The 24,599-nt window shown below is 49.7% G+C and overlaps 1 protein-coding gene across 1 annotated transcript in view; it reads left to right on the top strand.

Moving 5' to 3' along the window:
- IGSF3 (immunoglobulin superfamily member 3) overlaps positions 1–24,599 on the top strand; it is a gene marked incomplete at both ends in the record, with an annotated part of 74,525 nt that overhangs the window by 41,611 nt on the left and 8,315 nt on the right. The window contains 4 exons of the mRNA XM_079549581.1: positions 5,552–5,962; positions 7,237–7,626; positions 9,277–9,678; positions 12,195–12,599. Coding sequence (XP_079405707.1) covers positions 5,552–5,962; positions 7,237–7,626; positions 9,277–9,678; positions 12,195–12,599 — 1,608 coding nt within the window. The remainder of the gene's footprint in view (positions 1–5,551; positions 5,963–7,236; positions 7,627–9,276; positions 9,679–12,194; positions 12,600–24,599) is intronic.

Here is a 24,599-nt window from a genome sequence, read left to right as displayed (position 1 = left end):
GTGGCTTAGGCTTGCATTAAGCTGCAGTGGCTTGCTGGTGGCTGCCCAGCTCAGGATCAGAGGGAGCGCTAAACCCTCAGCGAGGTGAGTTCTGGAAGAAGGATTTGGGAGCTGAGTCACCTCGACTTGCTGCAGGAGGTTGTTGCCTCTGCTCCTGTAGCACTGCAGCCATGGAGCAGGACTGCAAAAAAAGCGTTCATGTTTGGAGGTTTCCCTCTGTACTCTGTCTCTGCCATGTGCTTGGGCTCTTGGGAAACTTCTGCATCCTGAGTATCCCTGTCCTCAAGACTGGCTCCAACACTGCTCTGGTTCATTTTTGCTTAATGTAGAAATGATGACTTTCCCTGCTGAGTGCCACCTCCCCTTTTCATGTGCCACTCCTTTCTGGCTTCCCCGTTCTGTTTTCTTTTAATGAAGTCACTTATGAAGTCACTTGAGCTTCTTCACCTCAGTTATCTGTCCTGATAACCAGATGCTCCTCAAGATGCTTTGGGACTGGGTGTGTGGGGAGAGCCAAAGCAGCTGGCTGGCAGAAGCCTGCCCCTTCCTACTTTGGCTGAAAGCAGAGGGACTGCAGAGCTTGGCAGAACAGGGGCACTACCCTTGCATCAGGAGCAGCCAAGGGAAAGGGCACCAGCAACTCGGAGGAGCACTGGTCACCACCAATTCACCTGGGGCTCAGCATGCTGCAGCTGAATGCTTCCCCAGGATAAGTTGGTGCATCCTAATGTGTGGCACGTAGGGTGTGCTGGCAGGGAACGTGCTGCTGCTAGGGTATGGCTGCATCAGGACCAGGAGGAGCATGAATAATGGGTAGCATGGGGCAGGATGGGTGTGACTAACAGGCCCCACAGCACCAAGGGAGAAGTTCAGGCCCTGAGTCAGAAAGCCGAGCTCATTTGCAGTTCACACATCCTCCATCTGATTCTTTTCTCCCCTTTCTTCTACTTTCTTGTCTTCTGTGCCCTTTCCCACTGTCTGTCTGAACTTGTCTGGCTGTTTTGAGAAAAGCATTTCTGTCGCTGTAATCACTCCAGCCAGTCATTAATGTACAAACAAGGCTACTATTGTAATCTGGGGATTTATTGCTGCTGCTGTGAAACAACTGCTGTGCCATCTCACTTACTTAACTCTTCAGTTCCCCATTCACCTCTGCTTGCAGCTGGGTAGGTAGCAAGCTGCCCTTTTAGGGAGCTGTGGGTGTGCTGGTTTGCTGCTTTCCTGCTTTCTTTGCTGAGTACTGCAGTGGTGTAATTGCAGACAGTTGCAATGTTTCACCATGGATTTCTTGGTTGTGGAGTAAGTAAAAGTGACTGTGACTGGGCTTCTCATTCGAAGCAAGTCTTAAACGTTCACATTGGGATTACAAACATGTTCTGACTGCTTTTCTTTGTATCCCAGCACAAATGCTGCCTTCCCTGTCAGGATCCTGAAGGGAATTCACCAATTTTTACAAGTACATGACTTCTTTTTTAAAAGGGGTTTTAAAAATCAGTATTTTTTCAGCTGCCTTTACCTATCCCCACTTTTCAGACAAGACAGTGCAGGTTGGGCTTTGCTGGAGAAAAGTAATCTCCACCCTGAGCAGGCTGTTGACCCTTGTGACCCAGGAACCCATCACTACGTGCTGCTAGGTGAGGTAAAGGACGAGTTTTGTGTGGAGACCATTTCTCATGCTCCCCTTGCTCTCTGCTGAAGGTGCCACGGATTTCTAGGAGGGATTTGAGAATAAGGTGAGTGGAAGGTATTGTCAGTGCACTGTCTGCTTGGTTTTGTCCACATGCAGAGGTGACATTTGGGGGTCTTCATTCTTTTTGCAGCATATAGCAGCACGTTTTCTTTCTCTGGAGGCATTCCAGGTAGGAAGTGCGTGGTGTGCTGCAGCAAGTATGGATCGGCAGCATGTGCAGCTAATTGCTAGGAATGAGGGCTGGAGAGGATTAATCTAATCATTAATCTAGGTATCTGTTCAGCTTTATCGCCACCCCTCCCTGTGCTGCACACACGTGCAGGTATTTGGTTCCCATAAGGAATGGAAATCAGGGTGCCTTCTGCTGCCTCAGGGCAGCTTGGGTGGTGGGCTCCTGTTCTTTCTGAATTGTGTTACCATCGTAGAATCACGCTGTCTTTTGAGGCAGAAGGAACCCTTAAAGGCCATCCAGTCCAACTCCCCTGCAGTGAACATGGACACCTACAGCTCCATCAGGTGCTCAGTCCTGTCTAGCCTGACCTTGGGTGTCTCTGAGGCATCCACCACCTCTCTGGGCAGCCTGTTCCTGTGTCTCACCACCCTTATTGTAAAAAATGTCTGTCTCATATCCAGTCTAAATCTCCCCCATGTCAATTTGAAACCATTTCCCCTTGTTGTATCACCACAGACCCTGCTAAAGAGTCTGTCTCATTCTTTCTTACAGTCCCCCCTTAGATACTGAAAGGCCACTCTCAGGTCTCCCCAGACCTGAGAGGCTGAACAGCCCCAAACTGATGGTGCTGGCACCATGCTTTTGTCTTGAGCAGCTTTTCTTGCAAACACAACCAGAGGGATGGGAAGGGGGCTGGTGGCAATGAGCTGGGATCCCTGTGGGGCAGCAAGATGTCACAGGGCAGATGGAAACATAACTCTTGCACTAATTCCTGTTAAAATCCAGAGCAGTATTTCTCAGCCAAAAGCAGCTCCCTGGGAGTAGGGAGTGCACATATTTGTTCTTCCTAAGTAGTTCACACTTGAGGCTTGGCAAGCTTAGCTCTATCCAGAAGGTTGGAACTGGGCAGTTGGGGACACAAAGTAGCACCATGCAGTGCCTCCATAGTGTCTTGGAGGGTAAAACCAAGAATGAAACTCAAGGGAAGAAGAGGCTGGTGGGTCTTTGCTTGGCCTTCAAGATAGCCCTGCTGTGCTGGCTGTCCTCTTTAAGTAGCTTTACTCCTGAGGAGCCTGCAGTATAACGCTGCCATAGAAATGAGTGATTGTTACCAGCCCGAGCCTCTGGCTCCCAGCCTGCTACTCCTTGTTCATCGCTTAACAAGGAGATGGCATCCCAGCCAGGTTCACTGCCTTTCCTGGGAGCACGTGAGATGTTAGTAGCTCTCTGATTTGTGGCTGGCACAGAACAGCTTTGCAGCCTACTCCTTGTGGGTAATTGAGGTTTGGATAGCCGAGAACAAACCAGAACAAACCTGGGGAAGGGGAGACACCTGGGTTTTCTTTGTCCTTTTGAGGGAAAGTTCAGGAAGTGGGGCTAGTTTTGGGGTTTGGAGGAAAGTGTGTTGGAGAGCTTGAGATGTGTAGGGAGTCTAGACCAGGGAACTCTGGTCTGTGCTCCTGGAGATTGTAAGCGAGTTCTTTAACCTGAAGCAAACACCTTCATTCCTATTCTGCGTATAGTTCTGCTTTCTTCACAGGTGCTCCTCACTTGTGCCTTATTGAAGTATGTGTTGGAGTTGGGTTTGTCTGCAGCTTGTGTGTGCAGCAGAGGGATGCTCATGGGTATACCTGGGAAGAGGGGTTTGGGGAGCACAGCTGGGCTCCTTCCTCCTCTTCCTCTTGGCAGCAGGGCTCTGGGCCTGTCCCTGGCTGGGTCCCTGGCACCCTCTAGTGGCAATATTGGCATCTAATATTTCAGCAGCTCTTCAAACTTAGGGGTTGCGATCACCCCCTCTACAGCAACTGGTGGCTCAGGGCTAATAGGAGACGCTGTATTTCTTACCCTGCTGACTCATGACAGCAGTTAGGGGTGGGCTAAGGGCCAGGCTGTGCACTGGGAGAAGCACGGTGCAGGAGAGAGGGGAGCAGAGAGACAGAGCTACACACTGTTTTTCCACCAGGAATGCATTTTGCAATAGTTATGGTGTGTAAGATACTAATCCTCCCACCAGGTTATGACCTGGAAATATGGAATCCGGTTGGCACAACGGTGCCTGCGTCAGCCTGTAAACGGCTTGGGGAGTGGGATGGCGAGCAAGACGTGGCTGTAGTCCTGCACTTTTCCCTTCCCACCATGGGAGCCATGGGCAGCTGCTGCTATGGGCTTTGCATGGGGAAAAGGCTTCCTCTCGTTGCATTTGCAGGGCTTTCAAATCAAAGGAAGCAGGGTGGGCAGAGCACTCCTTTCACCCATCATCGTAGGGAAGCAGGTGTAGGAGGGAGCTCTGCCTATAAAGCAGCCTAGTGGGAAAGTGACTCCAGAGAGATGATGGTGATCAGATTTAATTTATTTAAACTATCTAAAAAAAGTTATAGGAGTCCATAGCTGGAGGGCTAAGAGAAAGGAGCTGCACTGCTCTTGAAATTATTCAGAAAGGTTCAAAATGAGAAATTGAAGTCTTCCATGCAGGCGCAGCAAGCTGGTGAGTTTGGCTGCCAGCCCTGCACTGCTGGGGCAGTAAATTCCTTGGGAAATGCACTCTTGGTCAAAGCAAATGCGCTGGGCTGGGCTGGGCAAGTAAAGATTTCCCTCTTGTTTACTCCGTCTTGTGGCTTTTTTCTTCCCTTTGATTTTGCTGCCATAAATAACGCCAGCAGTTGTCTTCATGGCAACTGATTGCTTTCTCTAGCAGTGCCTGAATGAAGCAGATGCAGCTTTTGGCAACATAACCAATTTTGTCAGATCTTCCAGTGTTGTCAATGAAACTGAGCTGAGATGTGTTAATGATATTCCCCTGGTGCATGGTGGAACCGTGGGCACTGACAGGTTCACAAGTGCTGTCTTGTCTGCAGACTTTAGGGGAAGGCTTGCATTGCTCCTTCTGTGTGATGTTTCCTGAAACAGCGAGGAAATACTTCCTTCTAAGAAAGCCTGTCTGCTGGGAATGTGTCCCCTTCTCTCCAGATATCACTGCCTGCATCCAGAGGGCAGCCATGCAGGCACAGCAAGGTGACACAGCTGGGATGGGATACCTCCTGGCCTCAGCTTGCACTGATGTGCCCACCTCTGAAACTGCCATGGAGAAGACATGACAGGGCTTTCTGTCCCATACCACGTCCCTGTTAGTGCTTTGTGCCTTGTCCTGCTGGTTGTGTGACCCATTGACTTTGCAGCAGCAGTAGTTCACCTTGTGCTCAGGCTCCTCGCAGGCTGGGCTCCTGGCATTTTCTCCCTTTTCTCCTGTTAATCGAAGTGAGGCTTCGTTGGCAGTTTTGTTAGTCAGTGCCTGGCTGTGTCTGTGTCCCAGCAATTGAGTTGCTGCCCTTACTGGAGCCAGTTTTCTCTGAATGCAGGATTCAGTTCCCTGGCCTGAGGGGGTCATTAAGATGTGAAAGGATATAAACAAAGGAGAGGGGAATTGCATCTTCTGACTTCTTTATGAGGGAAGATTAAAGGAGCTAAATACATTTAGTTTGGCCAAACAGCGACTAAAGGGAAAAGGGCAAATGGGGGCATTGGAGTGGCTGAAAGATGTGGGCAGGAGGAGCTCGGGAAGGATGGGCTTTGCTCATGATTAATTACAAGCATAAAAAGAAACCTTTCCTTTAATGCGTCCGGGTTGTAGTCCTTTCCGTGGGTCAGCGTTTCAGCATCCCTCAAGCTAAAGCTCTGCTCCTTCCCTGCAGTGATCCCCGACTCGCTACGAGTGACCGCGGTCCCACAGACGCTGCACAGAGTGGAGCGCGACTCCCTGGAGCTGAAGTGTGAGGTGTCCAAGAGCACGGCCCAGCACAGCCACGTCTCCATCTCCTGGTACCGGCAGCGGGGTGGCGAGGCACCCGTGGAGATCATCTCCCTCAGCCGCGACTTTGTCCTGCGGGCCGGGGGCACCTACGCCCAACGGCACGCCACAGGGGACGTGCGCTTGGACAAGGTGGGGGAAACCACCTCGAAGCTCACGATCTTCAACCTCCACCCCTCAGACCAAGGCGAGTTTTACTGTGAAGCAGCTGAGTGGATCCAGGACCCAGACAAGTCTTGGTATGCCATGACCCGCAAGCGTTCTCAGGGCACCATCGTCAACGTGCAAGCAACTGGTCAGTGTCTCCTTTCTCTTTTCTTGCTTGGCTGGGTGGTGGGAGAGAGCAGAGGAGGTGGGAAACAGCGCCATGCGTTGTTAGGTTCCCTTTCAGCTTGCTGTTAGTGGCAAAACAAACGAATCTGCAGGGCCAGCTGCAGAGCTCCCCTTGGTCTGAGTTACACTTAACAGTGGAAGTGGAGCAAGCCCTGCAAATCCATGCATGATCTGGGATTTCACTGCCTTAGACTTCGGTTCTCTGTTGAGTGTATGATGGGATTTGTGGTCTCCTAGGATAAGCCCAGCAAAAGGGTGCACTCATAGGCGGCAGCTGCTCCTGGAGGGGTTGCTGAGGTCCCTCACTGTTGGTAACCCAAGCAGGGTAGGCCCACTTCTCTTAGCACCACTGAGACCTGGACCAGTGGCATCTTCTACCACAATCTCCACTTTTTTCCTGCCACACCTGGTGCAGGGCAGCACAAAGCCATGTTTTGGAGTGAGGAGAGGGGTCTCCTTTGCCCTGGCCATCCTGACAGGTCCTCTGTATGGCCTTCGGAGGTGTCTATGGCTGCCTCAGCCCAGGCTCCCTCCTCTGCCACATGACCTTGCTTGAGAGGAGCTGGCAGGCTGAAGGGCAGGGAGGATGCCAGCAAATAGCAACCAGGGAAGAATGAGGCAGGAAGGAAGCTTGATGGCATACCCTACTGCCTTATGCAGCCAGTGATCTGGATTGAAAGGGGAGCTGAAGCATATACATTGGGCTCTTGGTGCTAGCACAGGCAATGAGAATTTTGGGAAATGAGGAGATAGGAGTGACAGAGCAGAAAATAAAATGTTTCTGTATTCCCTGAGGTCCATTTGCAAGTCAAAATCCTTCCACAGCAGCACAGGTTCCTGCTGAGGATCTAAAAACCTGCATGAGTGTTTTTTCCTCTCTGATATCCCCCAAAGGCCCTGTCTTTTGGCCCTAGCTGAGCTGCTGAGCTGGTGAGCAGGGTACAAGTAGAACCAGGCTCCAGAGCACATCCCTCTGTGCCATTGGATCCTGGCCTGACAGCAGAGCTGCTCCCAGGAGGAAGGGCTGGGACAAAGGTGCTTTGGCTGAGAAGGCTTTGTAAAGTTTGGCTGCTGAGCAGCAAGCTACCTCTCACAGCTGCAGCAAATCTCTTGGCCTTCCATATTGTGTGTGCATGCATGTGTCACAGGAATGCAGTAAGTTGCAGCCATCTAACATGAGGTGTGCTGGTTCCCTGGGTTGGCTTTGCCGAGCTGACTTGAGCTGTTTCTCCCCAGATAAAGAGTTCAGCGTCAGGCTGGAGACGGAGAAGCGGATGTACATCGTGGGCGAGCCGGTGGAGTTTCGGTGCATCCTGGAGGCGCAGAACATCCCTGACCGCTTCTTCTCCATCTCCTGGGCCTTCAACAGCTCTCTCATCGCCAGTCTGGGGCCAAACGCTGTGCCGGTGCTTAACAATGAATTTGCCCAGCGTGAGGCTCTGGGCCAGCTCAAGGTAGCCAAAGAAAGTGACAATGTTTTTGTACTGAAGATCTACCGCCTCCGCCTTGAGGACAGTGGCAAGTACAACTGCCGGGTGACTGAGCGGGAGAAGACTGTGACGGGGGACTTCATTGACAAGGAGAGCAAACGGCCAAAGAACATCCCCATCACCGTCCTGCCTCTCAGTAAGTAGGGACCTCACCACCCTCTCCCAGGATGCTGCCAAGAGCTTCTGGGCAGCCAGCTAGTGAGGCTGTGGTGTGTCCAGCCCAACAGTGCGGGAAGGGGAAGAGTAAGAGTTTGCATGTTGTGGAGGCTTGAAATCCCAATTGGTAAGGCATTTTTCTAAGGAAGAGTAAAGCAAGAAGGATGTGTGCTGCTCAGGTTCAGAGGTGAGGAAACATGCTCCCCATATCACCCCTGCCTGGCAGTTTCGGCCATGAACTGAAAGTGTGTGCGACTTGCTCCTTGCCCCTCTCCCCTCACGTTGCCCTGCAGAGAGCCAGCTGCTCTGAAACATTCAGCAGGTGTAACAGCAGGCTTGTCCCTGCTTTATCCAAATTGCTGCTGAGCTTCTGCAGAGTGTTCAGTGGCTGTTGTTTGGTTATTGTACAGGGCACTGGGGTTTTGCCCTGCAGTGGGAAAAGCCAGGATTCACCTCAAGCTCTGCTTTGCTCTTTAGCATGGAGCCCCTGTCGTGGTCGTTGTTGCATCTGCTAATGTTGGTGAAAACAGCCCTGCCAGGGGGTTCACTTGTGTGCCTTTTGTCTTTATCAGGCAGATGAGATGAATAAGGTACATAGCAGAGTAAGAAAAGAGGGTCAATTGACTTGGGGGGTCTCTATGATGCAGGTAGCCTTGGCGTGGCCAACTAGGCAAGTGTTGCCCGTGACCATGGCCAGGGGGTTGACCAAACAGTCTGAAGGAGTCTGGGAGAAAGTTTAGTGCAATGTTTGTCTCTTTTCACTTAGGCTTATAGAGAAGTGCAGCCCTTTCTTCTAGCTTTTTTTCTCCTCACTTCTCCAAAATAAATTCTCATTATTTTCTCTCTTACCAATATTTGGTCTCATTTGTTTGGTATTGAAAATTACTCTAATTAGAAATCTCACACTGGACAATTGTCTAAAGTACAGTACTTACAGCAAAGCCAGGCATGTATAATTGCTGAGATTTCTTACAACACCAGCTCTAGGAACAAATGTGATTTTTCAAGGGTGCTAAGTGTCCATAACTCCAATGGAAGACAACAGGAGTAACCAGCACTCAGTATCTCTGAAACACTAGCCATAGAGCCTCACATCTCTGGGAAGCTCAGAATGCCAGTGTTTTTGATGTTGCTAAACATTGATAGCTACCTCTAGCATTGGTAGCAACGCGAGCTTGCGACAGCTTCGCCCAAAAGGTGTTGCAGAAATGGACGTGGCAAGATGCTGATCAGATTGACACCAACTGAAAAGCCCAGAGAGTTGGAAGCTTTTCTTTTTTGCAAAGCCAGTTGCATGTCCTGCATGTTATAGCAACACAAATTCCCTCAAGCTTTGCTGAGACCCCAGCCCGGACCTGCGACCAGAAAACATGGCTATGTCTCCTGAGCCATAGGCAGAGATTTTCCCCAGCTTTGGCAAACACCTGCTTTGAATGTGCAAGCCACCAGGAGCAGCTCGCTGCCCACAGACTGGTTTTGGATGTGGTCACGCTTGAGCTTAAGACGTGCCTGGACCCAAATGCGTGGGCAGTTTCCTGCACCTGGTAGAATACCGGCAGCGTCCTTCTTGCAGACTGAGAAGTGGCAAGTGTGTATCATCTCCCCTGTGTGTATGCGTTTCTCTCCTCAGAGACCAGCATCTCCTTGGAGATTATCAACAACGCCAGCAGTGTCTTGGAAGGGGAAAGCCTGCGCTTTGGCTGCAATGTGCGTTCAAGTGTGGGACCCCAAAGCCGCCTCTCCATCATCTGGCAGCTGGTGGACAAGCAGAACCGGCGAAGTGAAATTGTGCGCCTGGATCGAGATGGCACCCTGCAGCCCGGCCCGTTATACGCTGAGCGCAGTAGCTATGGCGGCATCCAGATGGAGCAGGTCCGGCCTGGCTCCTTCACCCTGGAGATCTTCAACAGTGTCAGGGCAGACGAGGGCCACTACGAGTGCCGGGTGGCCGAGTGGATGCGGACACTGGATGGGGAGTGGCAGATAGCTGGGGAGCGACACGCTGGCACCCCAGTGACCATCACTGCTCTTGGTGAGTACTAGAGGTGTGGGGGCGGAGGGGCTGTGCCCCCTTGGAGCCTGGCCCACCCCCATTGCCAGTGGAATGGAGGCACTGGCTGACTACCTGCAGCTTCTGGATAGATTGATGCAAAACTTCTGCGTGTCCTATGGTGTTTGAAGGCAAAATCTGAAGGGTAGCTGTGGCAGGGGCAAAGTAGGGGTGGCTGAGGAAGGTAAAGTGGCTGTTGTCCTTCCAATGAAACAAACTGGCCATACCATGATTTGCGCTGACATGGTGCCCTACGTTCCACCAGCAAGGGAGCTGGGCTGTGGGTAGTGAGGTGGTGGTTCTCCATCTGTGACCCATGTGCATCAAAACTTCCTTGCGTGCCCTGGGCATACCTCAGCTCAGCTCCCCAGACCAGGAGAAGGAAACACCAGGTATCTGTTGGCCCATCCACCAGAAATCATGAGCATCTCCAGCGGCATCAGAAGCCCACAGGAGCCACGTATTGGGACCGGTCCTCATTGCCTCTGCTGGGAGGCCCTGAGCAGCTGGCCCAGAACTGCACCATTGCTTGAAGTCAAGCCAGATTAGAAGCCGTAGTCGTTGAGTCTGGAACTCAGCTCTGCCAAAGAGCTCATCTGTTTCAAACACAAACGACATCAGTGTAAGGGAGGGGTAGGTAGGACGTTAGGGATTTTGCACAGAATGTATTACTTGGGTCCCGCTCAGGCCTTGCTGTATCAGGTCCTGGATCGGTTCCCAAAGAGTTCTGCAGGAGACTGAAGAACTGATGAATGTTCCTTCAAGGCCACTGATTTACGGAATGCCAGAGCTATAAACAATTGGGGTGTGCTGTTGAAAAGTCAAGATATAATTTTAATTTTTTTTTTATTCTCTACAGTATTAATCTTAAGTTTCGGCACGATGTGTGAGAGACCAGACTTTAAAGTCGTAAAATACTCTGATTAAAATCTTGCTTTTATTCTCCTTTCCTCCCCTTTGCTTTTGACCTTCTTTCAGAGACTGTTCTGTTTAGAGCTAGAAAGCATTGCTGTAAAGCATCCAAAAGCAGTTGAGGACATTACTTTGTGAAGAATTTAAGGCAGGTTCTCAGCTGGCTTCGACTGTGTCTTTGTCTTGGGGTCAGTGACAATTGGCCTGCTGTACGTCCATGTGTCGGCTATTCTCTTTATTCTGCAACTTTGGAAGGATTATGGGGGTGAAACAATGAGTAGATGAAGTTGAGATTTTAAAATATATCACTTTTAGTCATGCTAAAATTGAAGATGCTAGAAATTTCCCAGCAGTTCCAAAAGGTGGGATTGGAAGGAGGTTGTCCCTCTACCTCCATCCTTTGTTTCAGAGAAATTTCTGACTGTTGAGCACATCCTGCCAAGTTCTAAGAAGGTCTTCATTCTATAACTAACAAAGCTGAAGTAGCTCAGTAGGGTTTACTGACGAAAATACCAAATACTGTTTTGCTACCGCAGAATCTGAGGTTTTTTGTTCAGATTAATGCTTTTGAAATGTCTTCAGTAACTCAAATGGAAGGTGCTAAGAAAGAATAAGAGAGTTTTATTGCTACCAAAAAGTGCTAGTAAAACACTCGCATTTCAAGTTAAGATCTAATCGCTTTCTAGTCTGCCAGGGTAAAAAACTCTTTAGCTGAACCAGCACAGGTGATATTTAAATCCATAAATCTAGATACTCTATGGTTATGATGCAACAGCCAGAAAAGAGATGGGCTTTCAGGTGAGACTACGTGTGCTTGGACTTCAGAGGCTCTCAAGTGCCTAGCAAGGGATTTCAGTCCTCAGCCGATGGGAAGGAGAGGGCAAGGGAGGAGAGAAAGGGAGGGAATACCAAAGCCTGCCTGGACACCCAGCACAGCCCTCCAGGAAGTGAACGCTTCTTGGAGAAGCTGCTGGAAGGGAACAGGGTCCCTGCTGTATCTACAGGCTGTGCTGAAGTATCAGAACAGAAAGTATTTTCTCTCTCCAGCAAATGAGCAGTGGAAATTCCCTGACCCAAAATGTAAGCCAGTCAAATGGGAATATGTTATCTTTGCTATTTTCAAATTATTAATAGGCTGATGGTTTGAAACTCCTCTTAACCAACAAAGTACTGGGTGCAGACAAGTAAAAATGTGTTGACTGGCTTGTGGAGATGTATGTGTGTGAGGATAACTATATATATTGTAGAACCATAGAGCTGTAAGGCAGTGATCTGGAAGAGAATGGAAAACGTGCTATGTGGAGAAGTAACCAGCTTCTCTCACTCAAATTGCTGCCATCCTGGGATTCCATAACCTCTGCCAGGTTATAACTTCTCCAAAGTGTGGAAGAAAGCTGTTTCTTCTCACTTTCCCCCGCCTTTCTCTCCCCTGCAGTGACCAGTTGCGGACCTGGAGCGGGGAAGAAGGGGGGAGGGTCCCTTGGCAGGAGATGGCTGTGAATCGTGGCATCTACAAGTGCTCATGCTTGTTCCTCATGCAACATCAAGCCTTGTGCTTCAAGGCCCTTTTCTCTCTCTTTTTGCAGAGGCTGGTTTTGCTGTCACAGCTATTTCTCGCACCCCTGGGGTAACCTACAACGAGTCCTTTGACCTTCAGTGCATCATCAAACCACACTACCCATCCTGGGTGCCGGTGTCAGTGACATGGCGCTTCCAGCCGGCAGGCAGCAGCGAGTTTCATGACCTGGTCACCTTCACACGTGATGGTGGGGTCCAGTGGGGTGACAGGTACTTGGGCTTCCGGACACGTACTGCCATTGAGAAGGCTGAGTCTAGCAACAACGTGCGCCTCAGCATCAGCCGGGCAAGCGACACGGAGGCTGGCAAGTACCAGTGTGTGGCTGAGCTCTGGAGGAAGAACTACAACAGCAGCTGGACTAGGCTGGCAGACAGGACCTCCAACCTGTTGGAGATCAGGGTCCTACGGCCAGGTAAGTGCTGAGAATACACAGGGCGACAGCATGGAGGTGCAGCATGGGATGGGTACATGCCAGTGCTGTGGATGTCTGTCCAAAAGATGGACCTCTCCTGTGGCTGCAACTGATGTCAGACCATTGGGAAAGACTTGGGTGGGACTTTTTGGTGGTGGATACGTTGGAGTCTCTTTCTCCATCTTTGGGAACTGTGTGCTTTCTTTGCTCCTCATGTGTTGTTCTCAGGGTTTGCTTCTGGGAGATGAGGTGGGTGAGGCTTAATCAAGTCTGTGTTCCTGTGAAACAAAGATGGCTTTCGGAATGCCTCCTCCATTTATCAGAGCGGACTCTCATAGAAGAGGGACAGGATCAAAGAAGAGTGATGCTTGCACCAGGGCCTGTATGTGCACACCTATCACAAGGGATGTGCTGCAGTTCTTAGTAACTGGCTGTATCTCTTGCATTGTTGGTGATATTTTCAAAAGCAGCTAGTGTTTAAAGAGCCTGACTTTCATCTCTGCTAGAAATTGAGCCCTGTCCAGCTGGAAGTCATCAAGTCCTTGGTGTGCACCAATGGGGAATGTGCACCATCTAGGAAACAAGGATCTGGCTTGGCTGAGGCAGTCAAAAAAACCTATGAGAAAACCTGTGCAGCCAGTAGTGTTAGGCACCTTCTGCAGGCTTTGTTGCTGACTTCTTGGTGGGTGGTGCCCCTTGTTCTCCTTGAAGGCTGCCAAGACATGAGGTCAGGGTAGCTAGCTGTGGAACCCTGCTGAGCAGAATGATTTACTGCTGCCTCAGCCTTAGGGCTGGAGTTCCTGTTTGAAGTGAGGCTTTTTGCACCTTCAGAGACTCTTGGATTAGGTCTTTGTAATACTGTCAGTCCTGGTCTTGTGTTCCTGTGCAGAGGAATGCCTCCCTGGGGTTTGTCTTCTGGCTTGAGGGTTGTTTTTCTTCCCTTAGTGGCTTTTTTTGTACTCTTCCACCTTCCCCAATCCTTTGCATGTCTTTGCGAAAGTCAGGAGATGCTGCTGCCTCATGAGTTCTCTACCTTCTTTCTTCCCTCCCTCCTTTCCTCCCTCTCTTCCTGCCTCCCTCCCTCCCGCCCCCCTCCCTCCTTTTCTCTTCTCTCGCCCTCATCTCCAGGTTAATCTTCTCTATTTGTCTTGATTATCCTGCCTTGTGAGATGTTTTGCTGCTCTCAAGGTCATGTTTCTGATGTTCATCATTTTAGCATATTTCCCTATGAAACAGCAGTGACTGGAGATCATCCCTGGAGTAATAGGCTTCTTTATGGCATGTCTCTGTGCATGCGTATGTTTGTGAGACAGGGAGGAAGAGAACCTCTGTATTACAGCTCAGTGTGGCCAGGAGGACATTTAAACTATGCTCTGGCAGCCGGTTCCCCTTTACTGGTGCTGTAACCATCAAGTGGTTAACAGAACAAGTGACTCCATGGTTCTTAGCACCTCTCGCTGTCTCTTTTTCAGAAGGGGTCGTTTGGGACTGAACAGAGTTGAGTGTCAGAGAATGCTGTCACAGTCCAAGCCTGTGGCCCCAGAAATCCTGTCCCCTTAATCTGATGCAACTGTTGTCCCAGTCTCTTTCCTTTGCCGCTAGCCCTAAGCCCCTACCTTGACACGTATACCAGCGAGTTTGGGGTGAGCTATCTCCACTACAGATCTCTTAGGGGATATGCAATGAAGAGGGCATCTCTGGACATCTTTTAGCAAATTGAGCTAGCATGTCTTTCCAGACTGCAAGTTAATGTTGGGATTTTGGTTTTCTCTTAAAACCTCAGCTCCCTGTTTGTCAGAGTGACCTTTCTGTTTGACAGGTTCGAGGTGCAGAAGTGGCAGTCGATATATGTCTGCCTTTTAAGTGTTTTTTGGTGAGAAAGGTAAAACAGTGGCTTCCCGATTGCTTCATTAATCTCTCTGCTTTGTGAAGTCCCACATCCTCTAGGGTTTAGGTGCTAGAGCTTCTCCTGGTGTGCTGGTTTGCTGTTTCAGCACTTTGGCCATCTCTTCTTGGCAGTCTTGCAGTGGTAAGCATTTGCAACTGCAGGAGTTGCAGCTCCCGTTCTGAATTGGCATACGTTAACATGGCTGCAACATAATTTCACCTGCTGCTGTAGCAGGTAGCCAACAGGAACACTGACGAAATGCAGCTCTAAACATTTGTGTACCTTCTTCTTCCCTGGAAGAAACAAAATGTGTAGCTCAGAAGGAGGAAGGGAATAAGGCAAGAAATGGCAGCGAGAGCCCAGCTCTGAACTGAAGGTCTGTAGGTGGAATGGCAGAAGTGTCCTGTGTGACATCTGGAGCTAGAGTTGACCTTTGGGTGTGGTGTTCCCAGTCCTTGGGGAATTAAGCTATTACATGGACTGGCAGCATGGAGAAAAGCCCTGTGGAGGTTGTGATCTGTACATGTCAGAGCTTGTAGAAAAACTAGGTATTGAGAGGGCATGGTGTTTGTTGCTTGGTGTTGGATACATTGGTGGATGGATGCCCACCAGCAGCAACAGTAATACCTGAAGCTCCAGTATTTCTCTTTCATGGCTGACTTCCATAGTGTCAGGCTAAGAGGCACACTGCCACAGGCAGCTTCTATGTGTTTTCATTGGAGAGCAAGTTGCACTGCCGTAGAGTGAGTGCTGGGTTGTAACTTTTATGGGCTTGTTCTGGGGGTCTGGGAAGGATTTTGGGCTAGAGAGGTGATTGGCTAGATTGCCTGTAGCTGTTTCATGTCCTTCCAAGGCAGTGCTCTTCTTCCAGCTTGTGAGCTGCCTGTTTCTTTCTCAGTGAGCTCATGTTGCAGCAAATGGGAAGGAACAATATAAGTCAGTTCAATTCATGCTAGCTGCTTCCCCACAGCCAAAGCTGGCAGGAGATCACGAAGAGGAGCATGGGCTGAGCTTGGAGCAAGCCCCAAGTGCAGGGGTGAAATCTCTTCCCACCTGTAACCTTTTGAGAGGCTTCCATTATCCTGCTCTGCAGACCCTGGGTCTTTTAGCACCTGAAGTTAGGGCTTCCTCTGAGGGCCCCTGGCACTCCTTTCCTTGGAGGGGTCAGACGTGGGAGCACTCCCTGACGCTGTGGTGTTAGAGGAAGATGTGGTACAAGTGGTTCCTTTTGAATCCAGGTGAAAGTGTTTGCATTTATCAGTTCCTCACACGTTGCTGGGAGAACATATGCCCTGTAATGCCTTATGGAGCCCAGGAGGGATGCGGGAGGTGTACGGGGGACAGGGAGGACCTGAGAGCTTAGCAGCCTTGCTTAGTTTGTGGCTCTTCTGCAGATCTTGGTTCTCCCTGGCAAGTTTACAGAGGTGGAGCAGCTGAGACTGGGCAGGCTACTTGCAAGCAGTGTGAGTTTGTGCAGTCTGTGGGACACAGACAAGGGCAGCAGACAGTCCCTGGCAGCACAGTAGGTGGGTAGGGCTGTGCTGTGATCTGAGCAGGCTAGGACGTCTGGGTATAATTCTTTTAGCAAGAAGGCTCTAGCAGATTTGTACTGGTGTATTAAATTGCTATTGTCCTTGTGTGCATTCCCTGACTTATCTTTCCCGTGCAGTGAGTGTGGGGTGATTTGGCAGATCTCTGGGGGTCTGATCACAGCTCCTTCACAGGAGCTGGCTCTGGGGAGGTGGGCTGGCTTCACTGCAGGGATCACTCTTTCCCAGTCCCCATGTACAGCTCGACACAGCCCTTTGGCCCCACACTGCAAGCTGCATGCAGACAGTTCGCCTCTGATAAATGCACGGCCACCTTGTGCCCACAAGTTGATTTCTTTTTCCCATCTTCTGCCCTTCCCGTTCCTCCCTCCTGGCGTCATCTCTCCGCTGGCCCTTTCATGACTAATCCTGAGGCTGGCACAAAGGGAGAAACTGCAATCACCTCTATAAATCTGTCCTCTTGCTACTGTTTTTTTGACAGTAATGAACGTGGGAGGAGGGATGGGGAGGAGTGAAGTGAGATGAGAACTGAGCATACACTGGGGTGCTGGGCTTCTTGCTGCTTTTTCGCAAGCTGGGCTATGACAGATTGATTGACCTGGGAGCCATTGAGCAAACAAGACGTCAGACTCTTCATTAGAGCATTAATTAGCTTCCAGGGTCTCTCCAGGGGCTGCTCCATAAAGTTTGGTTTACAAGAAGCTGTCTGGTTGAAACTTAATGTGGAGGGGAGGGAGAAGGCTCCTCAGCTAGCCTTGGAGTGGGGGGGAACTGTTGTGCCTTCACTTTCTTTGGGATCAGCATGAGAAAGGGCTTTGTTGCCCCAGCTGTCCTGTGCCTGGAGGGGTGCAGAGCTGTTGCTCTAAACGTGACCCCTGGCAGCAGACTCGCTGAGTTTGAGTGGCTAGAGAAACCTGAGGAGAGAGAAGAGGACTCTTACCTTGTGGTCCAGGCTGTCCCTGACGGTTGCAGAGAGGCAGGTCAGCATCCTACTCATCCTTCTCTCTAAAGACATGGTCAGCAGCCAAGCAGGTGGTGACCATACAGACTGGGGATGGACAAGAACTGGAAAAATAAACTGCCTTATGGCATTCTTAACACTGGGAGAGGGATTTGGGATTTTTCAAACAGTTGCCAAGATACAGCAGGTCTGTGCAGAGGTCTGTGAGACTTTTTCTAATTGATAAAAATTGAGTACTACTACCTTTCTTCCTTCTGATTTCTTAATAATGTCTATGTCTAAGGACTCCTCCTGTGTTTGGATGTGGATTTTCTACAATTTCTACATTGATGGCAGTGGTGTACTGACCATTCCCAGACTCTTCAGTGGAGGCTCTAATGAGTGTGAACCAAAAGATGCACGCTTTGAAACCGAATACTTTTGGCTGCTGGCAGAATCCAACAATAAAGTTCAACAACGAAAGTTAATGAGGTGGAAACTGCCCTGCACAAGTGGAGTCTGGAAACTTATCTCAAGTTTGCTGCTTGCTTGATTTCAGAATGGTTTTGTTCTGTAGAATAGCACTGCTTCCCTGCTTTAAAGCCTTCTGCTCCATCTGGCAAATAGCTGTGCACTTGCATGAGTGATGGAGGAGTTCAAGAGGCACTCAGCAGGGACAGGAGGCTGCTCGTCTGCAGTCGTGACTATGGTGCAGAGCAGCCTCCTGTCCCCCATGTGCTCAGAGCTTCACTCTTTCCCCCTTGCTGCCCACAGGTGAGACCTGCTGTCCTGCTTCAGAGCTGCTGCTCCTCCCTACCAGCTTTCAGCACGCTGAGCAAGCGGGAGGACGGGGCTCGGTTGTACATGATTCAGGGCTGTGCCTTTGTGCAGACCTGCATTAACAGCCCAGCTGGAGCCCTTTTTCTCCTCCAGTTGGCACAGGTGGATTTGCTTCCTCCACCTCTTTTCCCTTGGGCTTGTATTCATGGCAGCCTCTCAGCCTTGCACATTTGCCCTGGGTTGGGTGTCTTGGGGCAGCTGGACTTGCTGCTGCCTGTTTGGCATAGTTATTCATCTCAGACTGGTACCCTGGTGTGCTTTTTCTCTACACCTGCTCCCAACACCCTCATCTTTCTGTATTGTCACTGTCATATACCGAGGGCCCAGTCTTCTCACTGCTATTATGGTGATATCATAGAATCATGGAATTGTTTGAGTTGGAAGGGACCTTTAAAGGTCATCTAGCCTAACTCTGCTGTGATGAACAGCTAGGTCAGGTGCTCAGAACCCTGTCCAGCCTCACATTGAATGTCTCCAGGACATTGCTTTGTAAATACAGATTTGAGGTGCAGTTTTGCCCATGGACACATCTGCGTGAGGAAAACAAAAAAACTGCCATGTCCACATGAGCCCACTTGTGGGCAGGGGGAAGGAGTTTGTGCCCAATGTGTTCGACATTCCTGGTTCTGTGGCAGGGGTACTGATCTTAGCCTTGTGGGATCAGAGCTGGGTTTCACCTGCCCTTGCCTTTGGTTTCTCATTGCTGATGTGGGAATGTACTTGGCTGCTCTTCAGGTTTGTTTGTGAACTGTTGCTGTAAGCCTGGTGATCACATTGCTGACTGCAGTCAGTTACAAATCAGGGCTTCCCTTGGGGCTTCAGCCTGCAAAATGCACCCGTGAGCATAGCCCGAGAAGCTGGATTTTAAATGTGTGAAGCACCTCAGATGAATTCAATGAAGTTGAGGAGCCGGAATGCATTCTTGCACCTAGCAGGACCTAACTCTGCTCCACCTGCTTCGTGTGTGCCCACTGATCTTACTGCAGGATGTCTCACTTCTCAGTCCCCAAAAAAAACTGATGACATCAGGAGATGTTAGCTGTGTGCAGAATGCGCTGCTCTTTCAAATTAGTGCTCTTCCCAGTTACATTTTGCACTTCAAATTTTTCACTTCCATTTTAGAGCATTGTGTTGCTCTCTGCTACCTCATGAGCGGCCTTCCCATGCTGCTTGGAGTATGCTTATGCAGAAGCAGAACATCAGCCTGTTGGCAGACTGTGCCCATAAAACTTCTTTGATGTTGTCTTGAACGTCTTCTCCCCACCCTACTCAGCTTCTCATTGATTTCCTGCTTGCTGTCCTTGAACTGAAATATTCTGCAGTGAGCAGTCCTTCAGCATTTGCTCACTCGAAAGCTTTGTGCATTCCTCGTGTCTTTGAAGCACTCAAAAGCAGCCATTAGGGTGGCTCTGGGACTGCCAGCCCTTTGGGTAGAGAGCACTGGTTTCCCCCTTCTCTTTTCCCCAGTCCATGGAGCCTAGGGCCTTCTGCTGGGCTCCATGAGATGAGTAGCCCAGTCCCAATTACTGTGAATCCCCCGCTCTTCGCCTCCACAGGTGTTGGTTCGACTGATGGACTGCGGTATCTTCTACTGCAGGTGATGGCTTCTCAGCAACTTTGCTCTTCAGCACAGCGGTCACCTGCGTAGTCAGGTGATTTAGCAGTGCCCATGTAAAGGAAGTAACTTCAGTAAAACAAGCCTAGCCATTTTTTCTAGTGGCAATTTTACCTGTGAAGCTAGTGGCCCTATGTCAGCAGAACATATAAGGGCAATTTCTATAGTAATGTTTTTCAAGAACTCTGGTTCTTAAGGGACTGATTATTTTTGGTTTTCTGCCTGTCCTGTCATTGGTTGAAGACTTAAACACTGGGTTCATTTAAGCTGCAGCCTGCTTACATCAAAATGGGAGACTATGGACATGCTAAATCTATGGCTTGGAGTGTTTTATCTTAACGTGTATATATAACAGTTGTCTCCCAGGGCCATTGTACTTGCTTAAGTAGGAATTTGGGATGCTATCAAAGAAAATTCCTACAGTTTTCCCTGTCCTGTAATAGGGAAGCATAGAGTCCAGAGAATGATGGATCTGTACTCTATCCCACTGTAATACTTCCTCTGTCCTTAAGAAGTTTAAGGTGACAGTGTGTTGAGAAATGTCAGATGGCTCATTTCTTTCAGTTGTTCTTCCACACAGTAGATGGATTCATCAATTAGTTTATGGAGGCAGCAGTATCATGAACTCATGAATCATGAGTTTAGGTTTCACAAGGCAAGTGGAGCTGTGCACTTGATTGTGCAGAGGGAAATGATCCTTAGCTCTGGCTCTTAAGCTAGTTACATGGTCCTGTTTCATTCCTTATGCCACCATTGATCCCACTGCAGCAAATTAACCTGGTGAAAAGAAATAATTAACAATGAGTGGGGTGAGTGAGCTCTTGTATGGATTTGGTTGTATCTTCCCAAGTATCTGTGCACTGACAGCTGGAGCTGGCAGAGCTGGTGCAGGTAGTACGAAAAGCCTCACAATCCTATGTGAGGTCTGTCTGGGGGGCTTGCTGTCTGGATGGCAAGAAAATGGTATTGCATGTCACTCTTAGCATCTCATGTCACTGTGTGTAGCAGCCAGCTGTTCAGTGGGAGCCTCTGAAACAGCACAAGTCAAACCTAGTGAGCACAAACAAGACAAATTGCAGTCACAGTTAGGGGGAGCAGCTCTATGCTAGGATGTGCCTCAAACTTTTCAGGTGTCTGTCTGACACTCGGTGAGGAATTGTGGCCATTAATGGCCAGACTCCAGAATGACTTGGGAGTTTGTGCGTGGTGCTGCCATATGTGTTGTAACTTGCCCTTTGGCTATGTTTAATTACTTTTTTTTTTCTAATTGACATAGCACTCTTTTGTTTGAATTCTTTCTGATGAAGGGCTGATTAAATATCTGTGTGTTTTTGGTGGTTTTTTTTTTTCCTTTCTTTATCCTTGGCGGTTGTAGCTTGGTACTGAATTTATCTTCTGGTGATCCTATCTCCATACTTTAATTTACAAGTGATCAGTGAGCCGTACGTTGTTCTCTGACAGCAGGCACAACTCATGCTGGGAGCCGTTTATTCCCTCCCCTCCCCTCTCCCGCACAACTTACACATTTATTTCAGGGTTTGACAGGAAGGTTTCTAATTTTAGAGCTGTGGGGCATTTTGATTTGGGTTGTATCTGTGTTTGTTTTTATTCCTCCAAGGTAAATTGTCCTTGAGTCCTTGCTGTCCTGCAGGGAGACATGGTTTCTCAGGAGGAATGTGAGGTGTGTCCCCAGGCTTAGCTGCAGGTCCTGGACCCGAAAGCCACTGGCTTCCCAGCTTCCTCCATCCCACACAGCGTTCTCCAGCTATGTCTGAAGATGCTCCTGGGTTTTAGGGAGACTTTCTAGATCACAAATGCACACTTCCCCAAGGCCTGGCCCACCTGAGGAGAGGCAACGACTCCTCCAGAAAGGGTTAACGTTTCCTCTCCTTTCCATGGAGCTGCTCTCACAGTAATTCAATCATGTCAGCCTGTTTGCAGGCAATAATTCATTGTTATACGAACACTACAGTAAAGTGACAAGTTAATAACGGCAGTAATAATGGCAGGCAAAGTCTAATGCTATTTCCCATTCTCCTACTCCTGTTGCACCAGCAGAGGCCCATGTTGGCTAATGCAATTTGCAAACTCACTAATCCAGTTTCAGTAGGGATTGTGTTCTATTAAAAGAGAATAACAGCAGTCGGTAGCTGTGCTGCCATGTTCCTGGCCCCTCTGGGAGACTGTGCTGGCACTGGAAGTCTTTGTCTTTGCAGTGATTCCTGTGCAACACTTAAGCCTATCAAGTGAGCTCCTCGTAGGACCCATTCCTCTTTCTCCTTAAAATGAACACCTTTCCTCTGGCTCCTCTCTTCTGTGAAAGAGCCACTTCTTGCAGCTCCTACATCTTCTCCTTTGTGCATTAATGTGCTTTCAGCTATCCTAGTGAGCACAAGGCACCCATCCCTTGTCATGTGGTCATTGTGCTGACGTGTGCTTGCTTGCTCCCATTGCCACTGTTCCCCATGGTCATCAGCGTGTGCCCTTGCAACACACGCATGAGAAGGCAGAGGAAGCTCTTCATCTGTGTTTTATGGAAGAGGTGGCAGAGGTGCCAAGTGTTAAAACATGTCGTAGCCTGTGGCAGAGCAGTCATCTGCATACAAGTCTCTTGGAGCCAGGCAAGTAGAATTTAGGGCACAGAGTGCTCTTGGAGAAATGATGAGGCGCTTCTGGGTGCATGGCCACTGTCAGCTGTGCTGAAGTGTGACTGGTGCCCCTCGGGTCTTATGCCTGAACATCATCTTGGGGCTTCTGGAAATAGGTCTCTCCTGGCTGACCTTATAGACGCCATCCCTGTTGTCAAACCCTGTGTGAGCTCAGGCTGGCTTGTCCCCATTTCTTCTCTCCCTATAGCCCTCACCTCCAATCAGTGAGATCCCAATGGAGGCTTTTAGAAGTAGAGCAGTACCCAGGAAAACTTCAGTACTTCACCAGTTCTCTCCAGAAAAGCACATCATCTGGAGGAGCGCTCCCCAGAGGGTCACGGTCTCCAAAGTGGGACACAGCAGTCCTTGCTGCCTCCCTGTGCCCACAGCAGGCTCCCTGGAGACTCTGTGGGTTGCTGATGGCTGTCTCCATGCCCACTCCTTCTACCCAATGGCAGCTGCCTGGGGGCATGCAGAGCTCAGTTGCCCCTCAGCTGGCAGCCAGCCCCCTTCTCCTTTGCAATGAGGGGCACGTTGGGTTTTGTATGGTATTTGCTGTGATGGGGGGAGCACACCTTCAGCTACAGTTAAATACTGTCATTCATTGCCATAATGGTGATAGTGGTCCCCACATGGAAGGTAAACATTTAGCAGAGGGCTGCTGTTGTATTTTCTTGACAGCTATGAGGGAAGTTGATGTGAAGAGTCTTGAGACAGAGCATCTTTGTATCAGGGCATTTTTAGTTACAGATTGCAGTGTGCTTTAATAAAAGTGAGTGTTGTAACCTCTGCCTGATGATTAGGAAGTAGAGGCAAGAAAGCCACCCACCTTAACAACTGCGAGGAGCAGCAGCAGAACTGTACATCATGCCTTCCTTCACTGAAGACTGGTTTCCCTTCCCCCGAATATCTGCATAACTGTGCTTGCCTAGTGCTTGGCCTGAGGAGACTGCTTGCCTTGTGGTGTTCAAAAAACCCACAAAATATGTATTAGATTGCAGAGTACCTAACCAAACTTTCACCTGCAGTGGCTGTAGGGGTGGGTCAGGCTTGGACCCCAGCCCACAGGTGCAAGCTTCCTGGACCTCATAGAATCACTGAATATCCTAAGTTAGAAGAGACCCACAAGGACCATCAAGTCCAGCTCCTGGCTCTGTGCAGGAACACCCAAAATTCAAGCCTTATATCTGAGAGTGATGCCTAAATGCTCCTTGAACTCTGGCAGCTTGGGGCTGCGACCGCAGCCTGTTCCAGGGCCCGACCCTTAGCCTGGGAAGTAATGTAAAAGGCCTGTAATGCTGGAGAACACTGCGTGAGGTGAGATGGCCAGAGAGAATACAGACCTTCTGTGGACACTTAGAATCCTTGCCATCCGAGCAGGGATGCAGCATCCTCATGTCCTGGCCAGGCTCCAGCTCCAGTCATCACCCATTTAGCTTCCCACTGTCCTCCAGCAGAAGTGATGGGATGCCCACAGTGGTGCAGGACAGCATTTCTCTGTGTCAGTGGGCAGCTGATAGCTGCAGTCTTGGTGCTGGCTTAAGGGCCCCAGCATTGTTGAAGAATTCACTCCGTTTTGTGTGGCTGATTTATGAAAAATATGAAGGTTGCAACCATGACTTGTTGCCAGTGTAAATTGAGAGCCTCAAAAGCATATGCAGGGCCAATTACAGCATGTCAAAGTATGATATCCTCTTTACTGGCACCCTCTAGGGAGCTGGGAGATGTTGTGGCAACGGGATTATGGCTTGTCGATAATATGCAGAGTAGTTTCACCTAGACACGTGCATCCGTTTCCCTCCCTAAGCAGATGTTCAGGAGACTGCTAAGAGAACATCAGCCTCCTGACAGCACAGCAGCAGCCGCCCGTAACCCTGCCAGCTGACACAGCTGCACCCACCACCTGGGTGCTTTGAGCATAGAATCACAGATTTGGGTTGGAAGGGACCTTAGAGTTCATCTAGTGCCAAGCCCTCTGCTGTAGGCAGGGATACCTCCCACTAGACCAGGTTGCTCAAAGCCCCATCCAGCCTGGCCTCTAACGGCTCCTGAGAGGGGGCACCCACAAACTCACAGGGTGCTCAGTGGAGCATGCTGTGCCCTGGGGCAGCCTGTATCAATTCAGCAGGTAGAGGCTGAGCCCCTTCCTGGCCCTCTGCCCAGACACATCCCCAGGCTAGGAAAGGGAGTTTCCCAGTGTCAGAGTGCAAGGTTTGGCTGGCTGAGTGCCTGGGATGTCACATTCAGCAACTACAGCAATTTCCATGTCATGTGGTAACTTAAACATGACCTGGCAAATTGCACAGGGCGCAGTAAGATTCTCTTTGCATTGAAGCAATTTTAACTAGCAGGATGTCAGGGCTGTGGCTCCCTGTGCGGCCTTCTGTCCCAGGGGGAGCACTGCAGAAGTCATCGTCCCATCACTGCAGGCCTGGGCACTGGGGTAGCACCAATTCCAACACACATCTTGGTGCTGAGCAACCCTACCACACACAGCATGTGTGTATATGCTGCATTTT

The sequence above is a fragment of the Tetrao urogallus genome, assembly GCF_951394365.1.
Source record: "Tetrao urogallus genome assembly, chromosome: 1".
NCBI classification, from domain to species: domain Eukaryota; kingdom Metazoa; phylum Chordata; class Aves; order Galliformes; family Phasianidae; genus Tetrao; species Tetrao urogallus.
This window is presented reverse-complemented; position numbering and strand designations above follow the sequence as displayed.